This window comes from Geotrypetes seraphini, chromosome 1 (assembly GCF_902459505.1).
Source record: "Geotrypetes seraphini chromosome 1, aGeoSer1.1, whole genome shotgun sequence".
In the NCBI taxonomy this organism is placed as follows: domain Eukaryota; kingdom Metazoa; phylum Chordata; class Amphibia; order Gymnophiona; family Dermophiidae; genus Geotrypetes; species Geotrypetes seraphini.
In genome coordinates this window covers 537,073,783-537,092,989 of record NC_047084.1, presented here as the reverse complement: position 1 = coordinate 537,092,989, position 19,207 = coordinate 537,073,783, and the positions used below count along the sequence as shown (strand labels likewise).

The 19,207-nt window shown below is 41.5% G+C and overlaps 1 protein-coding gene across 6 annotated transcripts in view; it reads left to right on the top strand.

Moving 5' to 3' along the window:
- Window positions 1-19,207, top strand: part of DCP2 (decapping mRNA 2) — a 95,654-nt gene that overhangs the window by 36,869 nt on the left and 39,578 nt on the right. For all 6 annotated transcript variants that reach the window (XM_033929095.1, XM_033929096.1, XM_033929094.1 and 3 more), the window contains one exon: window positions 12,621-12,719. In XM_033929095.1, the coding sequence (XP_033784986.1) occupies window positions 12,621-12,719 (99 nt within the window). The remainder of the gene's footprint in view (window positions 1-12,620; window positions 12,720-19,207) is intronic.

Genomic DNA, 19,207 nt, shown 5'->3' with positions numbered 1-19,207 from the left:
TTCAATAACACAAAAATGCATACTGTAAATGAATGTACACCACTTCAGTAGCCTTTAGGCTTGCAGGTGGCTTATATTTAGGTATGGTATGTATTTTTCTATGTCTGGAGGCTCACAATAATAAAAAAAAAAAATAGGTTTGAACCTGCATCCCTTGGTTTAAACTCCACTCCACTTCACTAGGCTACTCCTCAGACTTGCTTCCTACTTTGCTAAGCATGCCCATAATTCCTAAAGCTGTCGGGTCTGGTATCCCTTTTCAGTTTTGCTTTCAGGGGAGAGGGAGGGGGCAGCTACTGGGGGTTTAAGAGGTGTTATCCTTAATCTCTCCAGTGGTCAGTTGTTCAATCAGAATATCTTTTGTACCCCGGATGTGACTGAAGAAAGTCTAACTTAGGATGCCTTTCTTTTTAGACTTGACTGGTTGACCAGAGAATTGGATAGAGGGAGTACACTAGATGTGTATTTAGATTTTAGCAAAGCCTTTGATAGTATTCCACACAGGCATCTAATAAATAAACTGAGTGCCCAAAGTGACAGATTGGGTCAGGAACTGGTTGAGTGGAAGGTGACAGAGGGTAGTGAGCAATGAAGATTGCTGTTCAGTGGTGTGCCTCAAGGTTCGGTTCTTGGGCCTGTGCTTTTAACATTTTTGTAAGTGGTATTGCTTGAAGAGCTGTCAGATGTATCTGCAGATGATACCAAAAATCTGCAAAAGAGTAGACACCCTTGATGGTGTGAATAATATGAGAAAGGACCTAGCAAAGCTTGAAGAATGTTCTGAAATTTGGCAGCTAAGATTTAATGCTATGAAATGCAAGGTAATGCATTTGGGCAGCAAAAACCCTAGGGAACAGTACGGTTTATGGGTGAAGAACTTTGGTGCATGATAGAGTAGTAGGACTTAGTAGGAATGTGATGATCTTAAGGTAGCCAAACAGGTTGAAAAGGCTAGAAGGATGCTAGAATGCATAGGGAGAGGTATGGCCAGCAGGAAAAGGGATGTATTGATGCTCTTGTATAAGACTCTGTTGAGATTTCATTTAGAATATTGTGTAGAATTCTGGAGGCCACACCTTCAAAAATATATAAATAGAAAGGAGTCGGTCCAGAGTAAGGCTGCTAAAATAGTCAGTCTTCATCACTCAAGGCGTATGGGGACAGACTTAAAAATCTCAATATATATACTTTGGAGGAAATGCAGAAGAGGAGAGATATGATTAGAGATGTTTAAATACTGTACCTACGTTTCTTAAATGTGCTTGAGGCGAATTTTTCATTTGAAAGGAAGCTCTAGAATGAGAGGGTGTAGGATTAAGTTGATAGGCTCAGGAATAATCTAAGAAAATACACTTTTACAGAAGGGGTGGTGGAGACAAAAATTGTGTCTAAATGAAAGAAAGCACGTGGGCACGTGGGATCTCTAATGGAGCGGAAGAGATAGTGGATGCTACGGATGGGCCATATGATGTTTAACTGCCATCATGTTTCTATGCATGCTTCTTCCCTTCTTCCCTTCCAGTTATTTTGTTGGACATACTGAGTTTGGGCCCTCCCTAATCCTGCCCACAGTATGCCCCTTCTTGTTATCTGGCTGTACTGCAAAATTGGGATTTGGACGTTTCAATCACATGGACATCCATTTGGGTTTTCTGAGACATCCATATGCTTAAAAAATGAGCTCTAGAGTGTGTGATATAAAATATAATCATTGAAAGATTTGACAAGAATAAATTCAGAGTTGGCTTGGAATGTACCACTATCAAACAACTGATTTTTTTTTTTAAATATTTCAGCATATTTTGGGATCTGTTGTTAATTTTGATTCTTACTTTTCTTCTCTACAGCATACATTCCTCTGTAGAGGTATGCCTACAGAGGCTTTTGGAATAAACAATCCCTCTATTTTGCTTGTACATTTTCTTGTAAAAACTTCACACCACTACATTTTTCACATTCTGCTTTATAAAAAAACACAATCCAAAATGCACTGAAGGAGGGTTTTCTGATCTACACAATATATTTTAGACTTTCACATGAAAAAACAATTACAGAAATATTGAAAAACGAAGAAGAAACCAAAAGTATTGATTGTATAGGTCTTCACATATTCTTTGTTATAGTAACTCAGATTAGTTTTATTTCCAAACCTTTTCTTAACAAGGCCCATAGGTTTGCCAGTATTTAGAGGTGGTAGTTGAGCTAATTCTCATATGATGATTCAAGCTGTTATCTGTTACATGGTATGAACTTGGAGTTGGAGTTGTCCAGGAAAGTTATCTTTAACCTCCCACCAATGTGTTTTGAATATCCCCTGGGGTACTGTCAGAACCATTAATGTAAAATGGAAACCATTTAGCCCCACCCATCTGTCCTTTCAGAGTCCATATCTGGGATAAAGAAACTATTGAGGAAAGTATATGTGAGGCCATAGATTATTTTAAAAGAGCTATAGAAGTTTATCCCAGGGCAAGCAGGCAGCATATTCCTGGGTGATGGCACCGACGGAGCCCCGGTACGGACAATTTTAGAGTGATTGCACTCTAAGAACTTGGAAAGTTCTAGTAGGCCGCACCGCGCACGCGCGAGTGCCTTCCCGCCCGACAGAGGCGCACGGTCCCCAGTTTCTTAGTTTCCGCGGAGCTAAGAAGACGCGTTTCTTTCAACGGCTGTTGAAGACTTTTTTCATATCGCCTTCCCGCTCGCGTAAACCCTTAAGGAAATATTGTTTCCTTCATTTTCTTTTATTTTCTTTTCTTTAAAAAAACAACAAAAAACTTTGGGTTTTTTTTTCACTTCTTTCAATTTCGCCCCGGCGGGGCCTGTTGCCACCATCGAGGCCTCGGTCTTCGATTTGGCAGAAGCCGTTTTTACCTTCATGCCCCCTCAACCCGGGTTTAAGAAGTGCCAGCGGTGTGCACGACCAATTTCACTCACTGACCCACACAACTGGTGTCTACATTGTCTTGGTCCTGACCATCGAGCGTCTACCTGCACCCGCTGTGTGACTTTAAAAAAGAGAACTCTGAAAAATCGGCAGATCCAGCAGCAATTATTGTTTGGTGCCGAGATGTCTGACTCTGCGGCACCGGCACCGACATCGGCCCCATCTCAGTCGGCACCCACCTCGTCGACACCACGCGATACCGCGTCGGCGTCGCATCCCTCAGGTAAGCCGGCTAAGAAGCCTTCCCCGTTGGAGCGTCCTCCGGTCTCAGTAGCAGCGAGCCCAGTCCTGCCGACCTCGAGGCGTCCACGGAAGCGCTCCGCCCCAATAGAGGTGAGCCCCTCGACCTCGGGTTCCTCATCCTCGGGGCGTAGAGCAGCACCGCAGGTACCGCAGAAGAAAAAGGCGGTACCGGTGCCTTCGCTGGACGAGCGGATCGCCGCTGTCCTGCAGGTGCAGCTTAAGGAACAGTTGCAACAACTCCTTCCTGCACTTTTGGCACCGAGCCTTCCGGTCCCGGTCTGGTCTGAGCTACCGGTACCGACAGTGGAGCAGCCCCTTCTTTCGGCATCCACTTTGTCGGTACCGGTACATTCTGCTTCCTCGGTCTCCATGCCAGTCCTCGCACCGGAACCGAGAGCTCAACACCAGGCTGTTCAGACTTCGGCACCGATGCAGCCCTTAACATCTCCCGGTACCGTGTCTATGAGGTCAGGTAAGTCGGCACGCAAATCCCGACACCTGGAACCCTCCACACCGGAATCTCGAGACCGCAGTTTTCAGGTTCGGGATCCTGATCTGTGGGGTGACTCAGAGGACCCTCTTCTCTCTGAAGGGGAATGTTCATCTGGTGATGAGGATCCTTCTGCTTTAGACCCATCCTCTAAACCAGATGTAACCTCTTTCTCATCTTTTTTAAAAGAGATGTGTGACTCTCTCTCTATTCCCTTGGAGGCTGAGTCAAAGAAATCAAAAGCTTTTCTTGATGCACTGGATTTTGACCAACCTCCAAGGGAATATCTCAAATTACCTCTCCATGACATCTTGAGAGAGACATTTTACAAGAATTTAGAGACACCTTTGACCATCCCTGGAGCCCCCCGCAAGTTAGACTCCTTATATAAAGTCATCCCGATTCCTGGGTTTGACAAACCACAGCTCCCACATGAGTCTCTATTAGTGGAATCCACTCTAAAGAAATCCACGGGAGCTAGTGTATACGCCTCAGTCCCTCCTGGCAGAGAGGGTAAAGCCATGGACAAATTTGGCAAGAGGTTGTACCAGAATGCGATGTTAGCCAACAGGTCAGGGAATTACGCTTTCCACTTCTCATTCTATCTCAAGCATCTCATACAAAATCTGACTGCTTTTGAGAAGTACCTCCCTGACCGTAAAAAATCTGCCTTTCGCCAAACTTCTTCATCGCTCTTGCAACTTCGAAAGTTCATGGTCAGGTCGATCTATGACACCTTTGAGCTGACCTCTCGGGCCACAGCTATGTCGGTGGCCATGCGCCGACTGGCATGGCTCAGAGTGTCAGAACTTGATGTCAATCATCAGGATCGACTGGCTAATGCACCTTGCCTGGGGGATGAGCTGTTTGGAGAATCCATGGACTCCACTACTCAAAAGCTTTCGGCTCATGAAACTAGGTGGGATACTCTCCTCAAAACAAAAAAGAAGACCCCCACCTACCAGGCCTTTTCGTCAGCAATCGGCCTACCAGCGTCGATTTGTGGCTCGTCCTTTGCCACCGGCAGCTCAACAACCCAGGCGTCAGAGGCAACAACAAAGGCAAAACACTAGACCTGCACAGCAGCAACAACAGGTGAAGCCTCCTCCTCCACAAAAACTTTCACAACCCTTTTGACTTGGTTCTCCAGGACATAGCCAGTATCCCTCCATCTGCCCATCTTCCGCTGCCTATAGGAGGATGCCTTACTCATTTCATAAGCCGTTGGGAAACCATCACCTCGGACCAATGGGTCCTCAACATCATCCGCCACGGCTACTCTCTCAACTTTCAGACTCTTCCTGCCCAAGGTCTACCAAAGAGTCTGCTTTGAACACTCCTCAGTCTTCCCTCCTTCTTCAAGAGGTTCAATCCCTCCTCCTTCTGAACGCCATAGAGGAAGTTCCTCTAGATCAAAAGAGGCAAGGATTCTACTCCCATTATTTTCTAGTTCCCAAAAAGACAAGAGATCTCAGACCCATCCTAGATCTTCGCGATCTCAACAAATGCTTGGTCAAAGAGAAATTCAGAATGCTTTCTCTGGCCACTCTTTACCCTCTTCTCGATCAAGGCGACTGGCTATGTTCCCTCGATCTCAAAGAAGCATACACTCATATACCGGTCAATCTGACCTCCAGACAGTACCTACGCTTAATGATCAATCGTTGTCATTACCAATACAAGGTGCTACCCTTCGGTCTTGCCTCCTCTCCAAGAGTGTTCACCAAATGTCTGATTGTGGTGGCTGCCTTTCTACGCTCTCACCACCTTCAGGTCTTTCCTTACCTGGACGACTGGTTAATCAAGGCCAATTCATCTCAGACTGTTCTCCTGGCCACCAACCAAACCATCCTGTTTCTTCAACTTCTGGAGTTCGAGATCAATCTACCCAAATCTCATCTCATTCCCACTCAGAGACTTCAATTCATCAGAGCCGTCTTGGACACAGTCCTCATGAGAGCGTTCCTGCCATCCAACCGTCTTCAAACGCTTCAATCTCTATGTCAGCAGGTGCTTCCACAACGTTCCATCTCTGCCAAGCAAATGATGATTCTCTTGGGTCACATGGCCTCCACAGTTCATGTCACACCCTTCGCACGTCTTCACCTGCGCACTCCTCAATGGACCCTAGCTACCCAGTGGTCCCAAGCGATGGATCCTTGCTCACGTCACATATCTGAGACATCATCTCTTCGTCAGTCTCTACAATGGTGGTTGATATCCTCAAATCTCTCCAGAGGTCTTCTCTTCCATCTACCTCCTCATCAACTTATCATCACCACCGATGCCTCCCCTTACGCCTGGGGAGCTCATTTGAACGAGTTCCAAACTCAAGGACTTTGGACAGCTCAGGAAATGAAGCATCACATCAATTTCCTGGAACTCAGAGCGATGTTTTATGCCCTCAAGGCCTTCCAACATCTTCTCTTTCCTCAAGTCCTCCTGCTGTGCACAGACAATCAAGTTGCGATGTACTACATAGAAACATAGAAACATAGAAATAGACGGCAGATAAGGGCCCACGGCCCATCTAGTCTGCCCACCTTAATGTCCCTCCCCTACCTTTGCCCTGTGAAGAGATCCCATGTGCCGATCCCATTTGGCCTTAAAATCAGGCACGCTGCTGGCCTCAATCACCTGTAGTGGACATCAACAAACAGGGTGGGACAGGCTCTCGCCTCTTGTGCCAGGAAGCCCAGAAGATCTGGACTTGGGCCATAGATCACCATCTATTCCTGAAAGCTATCTACATTCAGGGAGAACAGAATTCCTTGGCGGACAAGCTCAGCAGAATTCTCCAGCCTCACGAGTGGACACTCGATCCTTTAACTCTGCAGTCCATCTTCGCTCAATGGGGCACTCCTCAGATAGACCTTTTTGCAGCTCCTCACAATCACCAGCTGCCCCTTTTTTGCTCCAGACTCTATTCTCCTCACCGTCTGGCAGCGGATGCATTTCTCCTCAATTGGTCCAATCTGTTCCTGTACGCTTTCCCTCCTCTGCCTCTCATTTTGAGAACCTTGTTCAAGCTCAAGAGGGAACGAGCCACCATGATTCTGATTGTTTCGAGGTGGCCCAGGCAACATTGGTTCTCCCTTCTATTTCAACTCAGTTCCAGGGAACCTTTTCTTCTTCCTCTGTTTCCTTCTCTGCTTACACAGCATCAGGAGACCCTTCTACATCCCAACCTCCAGTCTCTGCACCTGACAGCTTGGTATCTCTCGGGTTGACTTCTCATGATACTCTTTTGTCTCAGCCCGTTCGTTCCATTCTAGATGCCTCCAGGAAACCAGCCACTCTGCAATGTTACCATCAGAAGTGGACACGATTTTCTTCCTGGTGTCTTCTTCATCATCTTGATCCCACTTCCCTGGCAGTGGAGACATTGTTGGATTATCTGCTTTCTTTGTCTGACTCTGGCCTTAAGTCTACTTCCATCAGAGTCCACCTCAGTGCTATTGCTGCTTTTCATGAGCCGATTCATGGAAAACTTCTCTCAGCTCATCCCTTGGTGTCCAGGTTCATGCGGGGTCTTTTCAATGTGAAACCACCTCTTAAAGCCCCTCCTGTAATCTGGGATCTCAATGTGGTTCTTTCCGCCTTAATGAAGCCTCCATTTGAACCTTTGGCTACCACTCCTTTCAAGTTTCTCACTTGGAAAGTACTTTTCCTTATTGCTCTTACCTCTGCCAGGAGGGTCAGTGAGCTACATGCACTAGTTGCAGATCCACCTTTTACGGTCTTTCATCATGACAAGGTGGTTCTGCGTACACATCCAAAGTTTCTCCCTAAGGTTGTCTCTGAATTCCATCTCAACCAATCCATTGTTCTGCCTGTCTTCTTTCCGAAACCTCACTCTCATTCTGGTGAACAGGCTCTGCATACTTTGGACTGTAAGAGGGCTCTAGCTTACTATCTAGAGCGTATGAAACCCCACAGATCAGCTCCCCAACTCTTTCTGTCCTTTGATCCGAATAAATTGGGATGTCCTGTTTCTAAACGTACGTTGTCTAATTGGCTGGCAGCGTGCATTTCATTCTGTTATGCTCAGACCGGACTGACACTGGAAGGTTCTGTCACGGCCCATAGAGTTCGAGCTATGGCAGCATCTGTAGCTTTCCTCCGTTCCACTCCTATTGAGGAAATATGCAAGGCTGCTACTTGGTCCTCAGTTCATACTTTTACATCTCATTATTGTCTGGATGCATTCTCCAGACGGGATGGACACTTCGGCCAATCTGTTTTGCAAAATTTGTTTTCCTAATGGCCAACCTTCCCTCCATCCCTCTTTTTGTTAGCTTGGAGGTCACCCATCAGTCAAGAATATGCTGCCTGCTTGTCCTGGGATAAAGCACAGTTACTTACCGTAACAGGAGTTATCCAGGGACAGCAGGCAGATATTATTGTGTCCCACCCACCTCCCCGGGTTGGCTTCTTAGCTGGCTTATCCTAACTGGGGACCGCGCGCCTCTGTTGGGCGGGAAGGCACTCGCGCGTGCGCGGTGCAGCCTACTAGAACTTTCCAAGTTCTTAGAGTGCAATCACTCTAAAATTGTCCGTACCGGGGCTCCGTCGGTGCCGTCACCCATCAGTCAAGAATATCTGCCTGCTGTCCCTGGATAACACCTGTTACGGTAAGTAACTGTGCTTTCTGGCTGGCTGAGACTGGGAAATGTTGATTCAACAATATCAAGATTACTTCACAGATATAGCCTGTATAAAAGCCCCTACTAACGAAAAGCTCTATGATGCACGTGTAGTATTTCACAGTAGTATTCTGGGGATCCTACACAGGTTGAAGAAGGTTTTATGGTCTCATGAGAACAATGTACTAAGCAGTACGTATAGTGTAAAATAAACAGCACATATCTGCTAACAGCATCCATATTATAAAGTGTGGTAGTGGCAGCAGCATGTATTAAGGATATCTTGCAGAGGATGCAGAATGCTTATAGGCCGAAGGAAGAAAACCTGTTCTCCAAGGACAAGCCATTACATCTGATGGAGCACAGTCCAACAAAAGTTTTGAGAGCACATATCTTCCTGCCTGCCACTGTTGTGCAGGACCTATCCAGTCACCCTTTTTCTTTGGAGCAGTACAGTTGCACTGTTGTGTACTCCTGTAAATTTTCATTGCCTTTTAATTCCAAGCATTTTATTTTCTCCTCTACCTCATAAGTCCTGACTGGGTTGCATAGTTGGACCAATTCTGATTCCTCCTAGTGTTTCTAGTTAGATGCTTTTCATCCTTTTATAAGTGTCCTTAATTTTTTTCCAGTCCTATTTCAGTTTGCATTTAGATCATGGGCACCTGCCTGGGTTATTTTTTCAAAACTGATTTTGCTGCAACTGTACGGTATTTTTTTTTCAGATATGTTCCAGAAAAATCTCCCAGCAGTTTTAAAAAGTATTTGCCTGCAATGCCTGGGACCAATCATAATTCTTCCTGAAATTTGTGTTCACAAATATCAAGACAATCGGCACTAAAAGATGTCTGGCACAGATTAAAAAGTCTTGTCCATCAACATTGGCATCAGAAGCACCCGTTTCAAGGACTCCAGGAGCTGCATCAGATTAGAGGCAGACACTGATATTTAAACTAACCACTTTTTGCCCAAACTGAAAATGCACCCAAAACCTACTGCCTGGTTTTGGCCAAAACCAAAAACTAGTTTGGTATAAATGGCCTACTGCGGATTCTCAGAGCTAAACCCTCCAGTCCCAGAAACTACAAGCGCAGTCTTGACAACTGGGAGAGTCATTTTAAAAAAGACTTCTCAACAAGTCTGGCATGTTTTAAGTTCCTAAGTCAATGCAGGACCTCTTGTGAGAACATGTATAAAACAATCATAGCGTCAAATGGTTCCCAATATGGAGTCCCCAATATGGGGCCTCTTTTTGGAATACTTTTAACGCCTGCGGTGTGTAGCTATTTACTCAATATGTCATTTTTGGCTATTGATTATTAACTCCAACTGAGCCCCTCATCCTTTTCGTGCGTTCCTAGTGTAGTGGTTCTGGAGACACAAGTTTTGTTTAGGCCACACCTGAAGTTTGTTTGAGGTGGGGAAAAATTACAAAACTGTTTCTTTTCATCTTGCAGACTGTGGTTCCCTGTTATTGTGTTGGATATTGCTGTATTTCTTGACAGTGTTATTTGTTCTGCTTAATAGATAATATTTTTTAAAAAAACAACAATCATTGTTACCAGATTTTTATACTTACCCAAATTGTCACAAATAAGAGACAATAACATTTCAGATATTTCTTGTTTTATACTTGTCCTTTACCTAAATATGATATAGATTCTTACTAAAATAGGGTGAAGGAGTCTAAACACTAGGGTGCTGTAGCACACAGTTTGGGAAACAGCCCTATAGTTTAAATGTAATAGCTGACTTTTCAGGCAGTTTTAACTGGGCAAATTAACCTGAACCACTCAACTTTTTCTCCCTTAATTTCTAGCACTTTGGGTTTTGGGGATTTAAAAGTTGCTCCAGTAGAGTGGCAGCGTAGCCTGATGACAAATGAAGTGAATTGCAATCCTGAGGAACTAGGTTTAATTTCCACTGCAGCTATTTGTGTCCTGAACCAGTCACTTAAACTTCCATTGCCTCAGGTACAAAAACTTAGATTGTGAGCTCCTAGGAATAGAGAAAGTACCCGCATGTACAGTACAGTCATGTGAAAAAATTAGGATACCCCAAGAAATATTTGGTTCTTTCTTAAGAAATGGTCACATATCAATGTCAAATCTTTTTTTTTTTTTTTTTTTTTTATTTATCTCCGGAAAAGAAAATGATGTTGCAGGTAAACAACAAAAATTTTCCTTGATTTACTCAAGAAGCAAAAGATATCCACAAAAATATGTATTCTAACTGAGGAATAAATTAGGATACCTCCACATATCCTCCCACTTAAAGTGGCTCAAATCACACACAGGTGTATCACATCAGGTACACATGATTAGAACATCGTTACTCAGCATTTTAAAGGAGGTTCACCCTACTTAAACCTCAGACATTTAGTTTGGTGTGCTCATGACTGCTGTGGTGAGAGAGAACACCATGGTGAGATCAAAAGAGCTGTCTGAGGCCTTCAGAAAGAAGATTGTAGCAGCTTATAAATCTGGTAAGGGATTTAAAAAGATCTTGAAAGAATTTGATATTAGCCATTCTACAGTCCGTAAAAAGTGTACAAGTGGAGGACTTTCCAAACAACTGCCAACATGCCCAGGTCTGGCTGTCCAAGCAAGTTGACCCTCAGAGCAGACTGCAGGATGCTAAAGGAAGATTCCAAAACCCCTAAATTGTCATCCCGGACCTACAGCAGGCTCTTGCTACTGTTGATGTGAAAGTGCATACCTCTACAATCAGAAAGAGACTGCACAAATTTAACTTGCATGGGAGGTGTGCAAGGAGGAAACCTTTGCTCTCTAAGAGAAACATCAAGGGCAGACTGAAATTTACCAGAGAGAACGTAGACAAACACCAGGATTTCTGGAATAGTGTTCTATGGACAGATGAGTCTAGAATTTAATTATTTGGACACCATAAAAGAGGACATGTTTGGCGTACAGCATTCCAGGAAAAGAACCTCATACCAACTGTGAAGTATGGAGGTGGAAGTGTCATGGTTTGGGGATGCTTTGCTGCAACAGGACCTGGCCAGCTCACCATCATAGAATCCATCGTGAATTCTACCATGCATCAGAGGGTGTTTGAGGAACACGTGAGACCATCTGTAAGAAAATTGAAGCGGAACTGGACCCTGCAACATGACAGTGACCCAAAACCTACCAGTAAATCCTCCAAGGACTAGCTGAAAACAGAAATGGAGAGTCCTGGAGTGACCAAGTCAAAGCTCTGATCATAATCCCATTGAGATGCTGTACATGCAAGAAAACCCTCAAATATCTCACAGCTTAAATAATTCTGCATGGAGGAGCAGGTCAAACTTTCCTCAGACCAGTGTCAGAGACTGGTAGATAGCTGCAAGAAGTGACTCACTGTAGCTATTTCAGCCAAAGAGGGTAATACTAGCTATTAGGGTGTAGGGTGTCCTAATTTATTCCTGAATACACATTTCTGCAATTACATCACTTTCTTTTCCAGAGATAAATAAAAGATTTGACATCAATATGTGAACATTTCTTAAGAAAGAACTGAATATTTCATAGGGTGTCCTAATTTTTTCACATGCCTGTGATGTGTACAGCTTTGCTTAGGTCTAATAGCACTATATAAATGATTAGTAGTAGTTTTAGCTTCAGAAATGTTTATCATGCTGGTCTGTGACTACTACAATGTCCAGGTTTTGAGGTCTAGACTTTAATTTCACTAGAGGCAGCTGTAACTTGTTCCTTTAAGTAATTTGATCAACAAACATTTTCAACTGAGGCAATTCAACAAAATTAAAGGGAATGGGATTTGATGTATTGCCTTTCTATACTTACAATTAAGCAGTTTGCATGCCAGTACTTATTTGCGTTTGGGGCACTGGAGGGTAAGTGACTTGCCCAGAGCCACAATGAGTTGTAGAAGGAATCAAACCCAGTTCCCTGATTCTTGAGCCACTGCACTACCAAATGTATGTGTGTGTGTACTATATATTTCTTTTGCAGTAGATGTGTAGTTCTGGACAGTAGGGTATTCTTGCCATGCAAAAGGAATCTATTCTGGGTTTTGAATTCTGCCTTTAGAAGGCTCTGCTACCCCCTTCAGTTTTCTCTTCGGCATGCAAGCCAGAAAATGTCTTTTTCTGATCTGATCTGCTCTTTATATTTGTTTAGATATGAAGAAATGAAGGTCAACAGGTGATATCTTAATACTGATTTAACTGAATAAGTTGTTTACATGTGTTTTGCCACCCCTATTTCCACACAAAGACATTGGAAAACCTGTAACTGCTTTACTACTGTATGTGCTTTGGATTTTGCAGGTACTGCTGGTGCAAGGCTATCTTGCCAAGTCTGGTTGGGGCTTTCCAAAAGGAAAAGTGAATAAAGAAGAAGCGCCACATGACTGTGCTGCCAGAGAAGTGAGTTTAATAACATTGTAATGTTGTTCAGGCTATAAATGGTTGGTTATAGTCATGATCAATATCAAAAGTAGAGTTCAAAAATTATTTCTTCTTACTCAGTGCACCCAGAGAGATCACATTAATTTTATAAAGATGTCACAGTTATGCGAGTCTTAACTATAAATTGTATCTGGGCCTTCCACATGTAATAAAATTTTCTTCAACAAAATAAAAAAAAAAAGATGAACTTCATTTTTGTGTTTTAGTTGCGCATGGCTTTATATTTTGTAAGAATAATGCACCATTTCTAATGTACTGGGGAGAAATCTTGCACCAATTTGAATTGAAGTTGAGACTCCAGTAGATAGAGAACCCTCACAAAGACTTTGCATACTAACCAGCTATATGCTTCCACTACAATCTGTGTTCCATATGGGATATTTCATAGAAACAGTAGTAGCCATGCTACTAAGTGAAATACATGGCAAATTGGATAATTGGTTTATCTCTTTAGTTGTTTGTTTAGATCTCTTTGCAGCATTCAGCTTAATCCACTGTGTGCTTCTGCTCCAAAGTCCAGCCTCTATAGGTGTGACAGGGAGGCTTACATCATACCTACAAAATTGAACTTTTAAAGTTTCAATGTCTAATATCTTAGCAACATAATCAAAATTTGGCTTCAAACGTAAACTTACTTAAGTTTTTTTTATATGTTAACGTTGATATTAGATGAATCTAGAAGAAAAGGAAGAAAGATCACTGTCGGACTGTGTTGTCCACTGTCTACCTACACAGTGCTGACACCAAAGATCCCATTCAGTCATTGGTCAAAAACCTCCAAAATAATTTATTTTTAACTCCACATTTCTATCATGCAAAATCCCAATAACATGATGTATAATTTTTGAATAATCAAAACCATGCACTGCAAAACACAAACAAATTTAAATTTTAAGTCCATAATATTTTTTTCATAAGTGCTGTAGATTTAATCAATTATCTTTCTAATGGAGCACCTCCATTTCACCAGTGGCTTCTTCAAGGGAAATAACAATGTTGTCATGAATGTGTTATAAAACTAGCAAAAGTGCACAGTTCTATAACAAAACAAATCATTTTTAATGTAGAGATAACTTTCAACATGGTCAATAAGTTATCCAAGTTTTAGAACGCACAAAACAGAATATAATCATTCAAACGTCCATGGTTCTCTTGCTGTAAAAACCACGAAATGGCTACTGGTTAAAAGAACCAATCTATATGGACCAGTCAAAAAAAGAAATATCATCAAATGTTTTGCTGAAATCAAACTCAAACGTTGATTTGAGTATTATCAAATCATAGATATGTTCACATTCAACCCAGAAATAAATTGCTGAATTTTGTTTTTGTTGGATGAGCCTTTTGTTTTGATTACCACCTCGATGAGCAGGAATATGTTAATAGCCAGACAACAAAACGGAGTAATATCATGTTGAAGAGTAAAACAGTGAGAAACCAAAGGAGCCCCCAATTTCTGGTGCGTAATAAAAGCTAGTACTTATTCAAATGAACATGTAAATTTTTGATAGTTTTCCCTACTTAAAGCTTGTTACAAGTACATTTCAAAATATACACCACATTCTCTTGCAGTTAGTATAGAGCGAGACTTGGGTGTGATTGTATGTGATGGTTGAAAAGGTGATGGCGAAAGCTAGAAGGATGCTAGATTGCATAGGGAGAGGTATGGCCAGTAGGAAAAATGAGGTATTGATGCCCCTGTATAAGACTTTGGTGAGATCTCATTTAGAATATTGTGTAGAATTCTGGAAGCTGCACCTTCAAAAAGATATAAAAAAGATGGAGTTGATCTAAAGGAAGACTACTAAAATGGTGCATGGTCTTCATCATAAGGTATATGGGGATAGGCTTAAAGATCTCAATTTGTATATTTTGGAGGAAAGGTGGGAGAGGGGAGATATGATAGAGATGTTTAAATACCTATGCAATGCAAATGCACGAGTCGAGTCTCTCATTTGAAAGGAAACTCTGCTATGAGAGGGCATAGGATGAAGTTAAGAGGTGATAGGCTCCGGAGTAATCTAAGGAAATACTATTTTACAGAAAGGGTGGTAGATGCATGGAACAGTCTCCCAGAAGAGGTGGTAGAGACAGAAACTGTGTCTGAATTCAAGAGGGCCTGGGATAGGCACATGGGATCTCTCAGAGAGAGTAAGAGATAATGTTTACTACAGATGGGCAGACTAGATGGGCCATTTGGCCTTTATTTGCCATCATGTTTCTTATGTTTCAACATTTAGGGTTCAAAGTCAACTTTCCAAAATCTCAACTTCAATCCATCTCAGACTCTTCAGTTCATAGGAGCTCTCTTAGACACCATACAGCTCAGAGCATTCATGCCTCAACAATGACAGGAAAATCTACTTCAGCTTTGCCATCATAGAAACATGATAACAGATAAAGGTCAAATGGCCCATTTAGTCTGCCCATCTACAGTAACCCAGTAACATTGCCCAGTATGTTTGCGTCCCATCCATGGGAATCATTGAACCATGTTTCTGTGATCACTACAATATCCAAGTCTGCCTCTAACATTAGGGCTTTCAGGTCATGATTTTTGTTACTAGACTGCGAGCGTTTGTGGTCATTGCGTTCCAGCTACTTTCCTGTGACAAATTTATTTTTTGTCTAGTTTTTTTGTTTAGTCTCACTTCCTGTTATCTTGCTAAGAAGTGTATTGCTAATATTGGTGTGTATATTGCTAACCTTACTACAGTCACATCTTGTCTTTTGCTGGGGGTGGCCACCATAAGTGTCCTGCATACATATGCCACCCCTGTCTTCTAATTTAAATGCCTAGAAACATAGTGCCTGAATTTCTCAGCAAGGATCCTTTTACCTGTAATAGTAAGATGCAGCCCATCATTACAATATAGTTTCTTATTCCATGTATTTCCACATCCTCCTGTGTACCTAAAGCCGCTTGGATAACACCAGGCCACCTGTTGCAGGTCTCAGTATTTAGTACTCTTTCCTCTCCTTTTCCATCAAGTTTATTGGTTACTTGATATACCGTCTATCTAGACTATCTAAATGGTTTACAATGCAGTTGATAAATATTAAAAAATTAAAACCAGTTGTATTTTTTAAAAAAAGGGGTGGGTGGGATAATACAGACAACATGAAACTAATGAGATACGGAGGGAAAGAGGGGTAGGGGGTATAAAATTACATCAAGATTAAAAAAAAAAGATATGAAAGAGAGGAAGGGTAAAGGAGCATCGCAATAGAAGGGGAAGAGCTCTTTTGGAAGGATTATTCATCCTTGACTACTGCTTTCAATGTCATGTACTGTATGTTTCTTTGAATAGAAAGGTCTTGAGTTTGGATTTGAATTTTTCCAAAGATGATTCTAAGGTCAAGGGGCATAGCATTCCAGAGTGATGGGGCTGTGACTGAAAAGATTGTCTTACGGGTAGTATCATAAACAATTTCGCGGATGGAAGGTATTTCTAATAGGTTCTAGTATTCGATCTTAATGTCCTTGATGGGATGTAGGGAGTAAGGAATTTATTGATAAATGCTGGAGTGTTTACGAGTCTAGTTTTAAATTTGAGAAGAAGATCAACTGTCGATTCAAGGGAATCTTCAGTTTGCTCCGGGAAGGGATAGCTCCTCCTTTCTGCGTTGGGGGCAGGCTGGCATAACCCTATTGGAACATGTACTTCGTCTGGATGGTTCTTTGTTTCCCTGGCGGGAGTTTCAACAGCGGGATGGGATTTTGGCCTTTGATCACTTTTTTCTATTTGCAGTTACAGCATTATGTACGTTCCTTAGAGGTGGTGGTTCTTCAATGTGGTCTTGGTGGTAAGCTTTGGGTTTTTTTTTTTTTATCTAGTTTCTGGATATGAGCCTTACAGTCACATTGTTGCATAACGATCTTTTTAGCTAGGAAACCTACTTGCCGAACAATAATTGCCCTGATGTGGCTGATAAATGGAAGGCCTCATATTTATCGAGAAGAAATCCCGCAGGGGATATAGGAATCGAAAGTCCCAGCAGGTATTCCAAATAACGGATCACCTGTCTCCAAAAAACCTTAACCATCGGGCCATCGGCATTGTAGACAGCAATGTAAATCTATTCAGTATCCCCAGCCTCGACAAAGAGTGGCGAAATGCGTTGGCGGCAATTGGGGAGCATTTGTTAAATGCGTTGGATATGTGCTGGAAGCATAAACTAACACTATTTAAAAGCTAAGTTATTTAAAAATATTTAAAATATTTACACTTATATTTAATGATAAAATAAAATAATGAAAAAATAAGAAAACTAAGATAACAAGGGATGAATGAGGATTGACAGACCTGACAAGTTAAAATGCTTGAAAGGTCATTCTGATATCCCATAACAAGTTATCAATACAACTGTCTTGTCTATCATTATGTGGAATGCGGTATGGACACCTTTTCGGATATGGAAAGCTAACCTAAAACAAGACTCTATATGTTGGAACTGTATGAAAGAAGTTGGGACTCTTGATCACATGCTTTTCCATTGTGCTCAAGTTCGTTCCTTTTGGACGTGCATTTGGGACACCATAAAGTCTATTACCAATTGTTCAGAAGAAATTTCCTTTGACACTATAATTCTCCGATCTCAACACCCTTGTTTTACACAGTCTAACTGTCCTCCTAAACTCATTGATGCAATGTTTGTGACTGCCCTTATGCACATCTTGAAAAATTGGAAGTCCTCTTCATTACTAAACTATACCTTCTGGTGGAATTCTTTGAGCATGTATCATAAATTTGAATCTTATGCTTATGAAAAGAAAAATATAATTCGACTTTCCAAAAATTTGATACAATGTAAATCACCCTGGAAATTCCTGGACTCATATGTTAAATCTATTTCATAGACACTCCTCTCTTCTTCTTCTTCCTCTTCCTCTTCTTTTTCTTCCTTCAATTTCTCTTTCCTCTTATCTTTCCTTTTACTAATTTTTCATGAACAGTCCTAGTACTTTAGATCTTTTAAAACGATTCAATTCTACATTGCACAATGTAACTGAATATTAGTTATACTAAATGTTTTGTTTTATATTTTGATACCATGTACTTGAACTGTTCCCTATATTTTTTCAAAAAAAAAATCAATAAAAAATATTGAACTAAAAAAAACAACTGTCTTGTCTTTGCTACTCCACTGAATTAGTGCATTTTATTGCTTTGATTTCCTTCCGAATTCATTTGATTGTTTGAAGAGGATTTCTTACCAAAAAGCATCACCCTGGCAATAAACGCTGACATGCCTTTAGGTTTCAGTGATGTAATAATATAATGTCCAAAAAGCGCTCTCAGAGCTGGCTTCCATTGCCGGCCCCAGAAAGATGTAGTATAGTGACCCAATTTTTGCCAAAATTGAAATATAGTCGGGCAGGACCAGAACATGTGTCCCAGAGAGGCAGTAGCACCATGACATTTAGGGCATGTATGAACTGGCGTAATACCCATCCGATATGCTCTCATGGGAGAAATAAAAAGACTGAAAACAAACTAGTTGAAGTTCCCAGTGTAATACATTAACAGATATCCATCTCATCTGTTTGAGCACTTTTTGTACGTCAATGCAGTCAAGGAGCACTGTAAATCCTCTGCCCACGAGGCTGCTAAAAGGTCAAAATTAGGGCTAGGTTGAGCGTCCCGTAAGCCCACAATGGGATCAATTGTTGCGCAGGTAGACTAAAAAGTTCAGATATTGTCTCTCGACAGTCCTCCACCAAATGACAAGCTGGCAAGGAATGTACATAGTGTTGGATTTGGTAGTAAGCAAAAATATCTGTAGCTGGCAAGTCAAATATAATTTGTAAAGAGGTAAAAGAAGCCAATTGTCCCGCTTCATTGAACAGTTGAAATATAAACTCTAATCCCTGAGTAGACCAGCGTCTGAAAGCCTCATTGTGGAGGCCTGGTAAAAAGTCACAATTGCCTTCAATCGGTAAGTAAGGAGAAAATACAGATGATTTCAGAAACTTCTTATAATATCCCTGATGTATGGCCATATTGGCATTCCTTTTCTATTAATCTGTTAGAATTGTAAACCATTCTAATTAGCATTGTCAGAAAGGGCTGTATATCAAATTAATCAATAAACTTAAATGTTAGGAGCAGGTACTTTGCCTTTTAAAACTTTATAACATTAAGGTGACAACTTGTATATTATTGGTTTTATATGGTGAACTGCCCTGAAGACTCTCTGTTTTTAAGGGTGGGATTTTTAGTCAAAACATTGGATAGAAAAATATCCTGCTAGTTCTTGGAAAGAGAAAAGTTACTATGTTAATTTGATCCTTTGTTGTCCTCTCGAAATTCACTTGCCTCTTCAAGGTAGCCCATTGTAAGTATAACAGCATGGTATCATTAATGAAAACAAAACTGTGGATACAGATGTTCTGGAGATAATTTATTAAACGCTGACATATAAAACCATGCTACTTCAGCTTG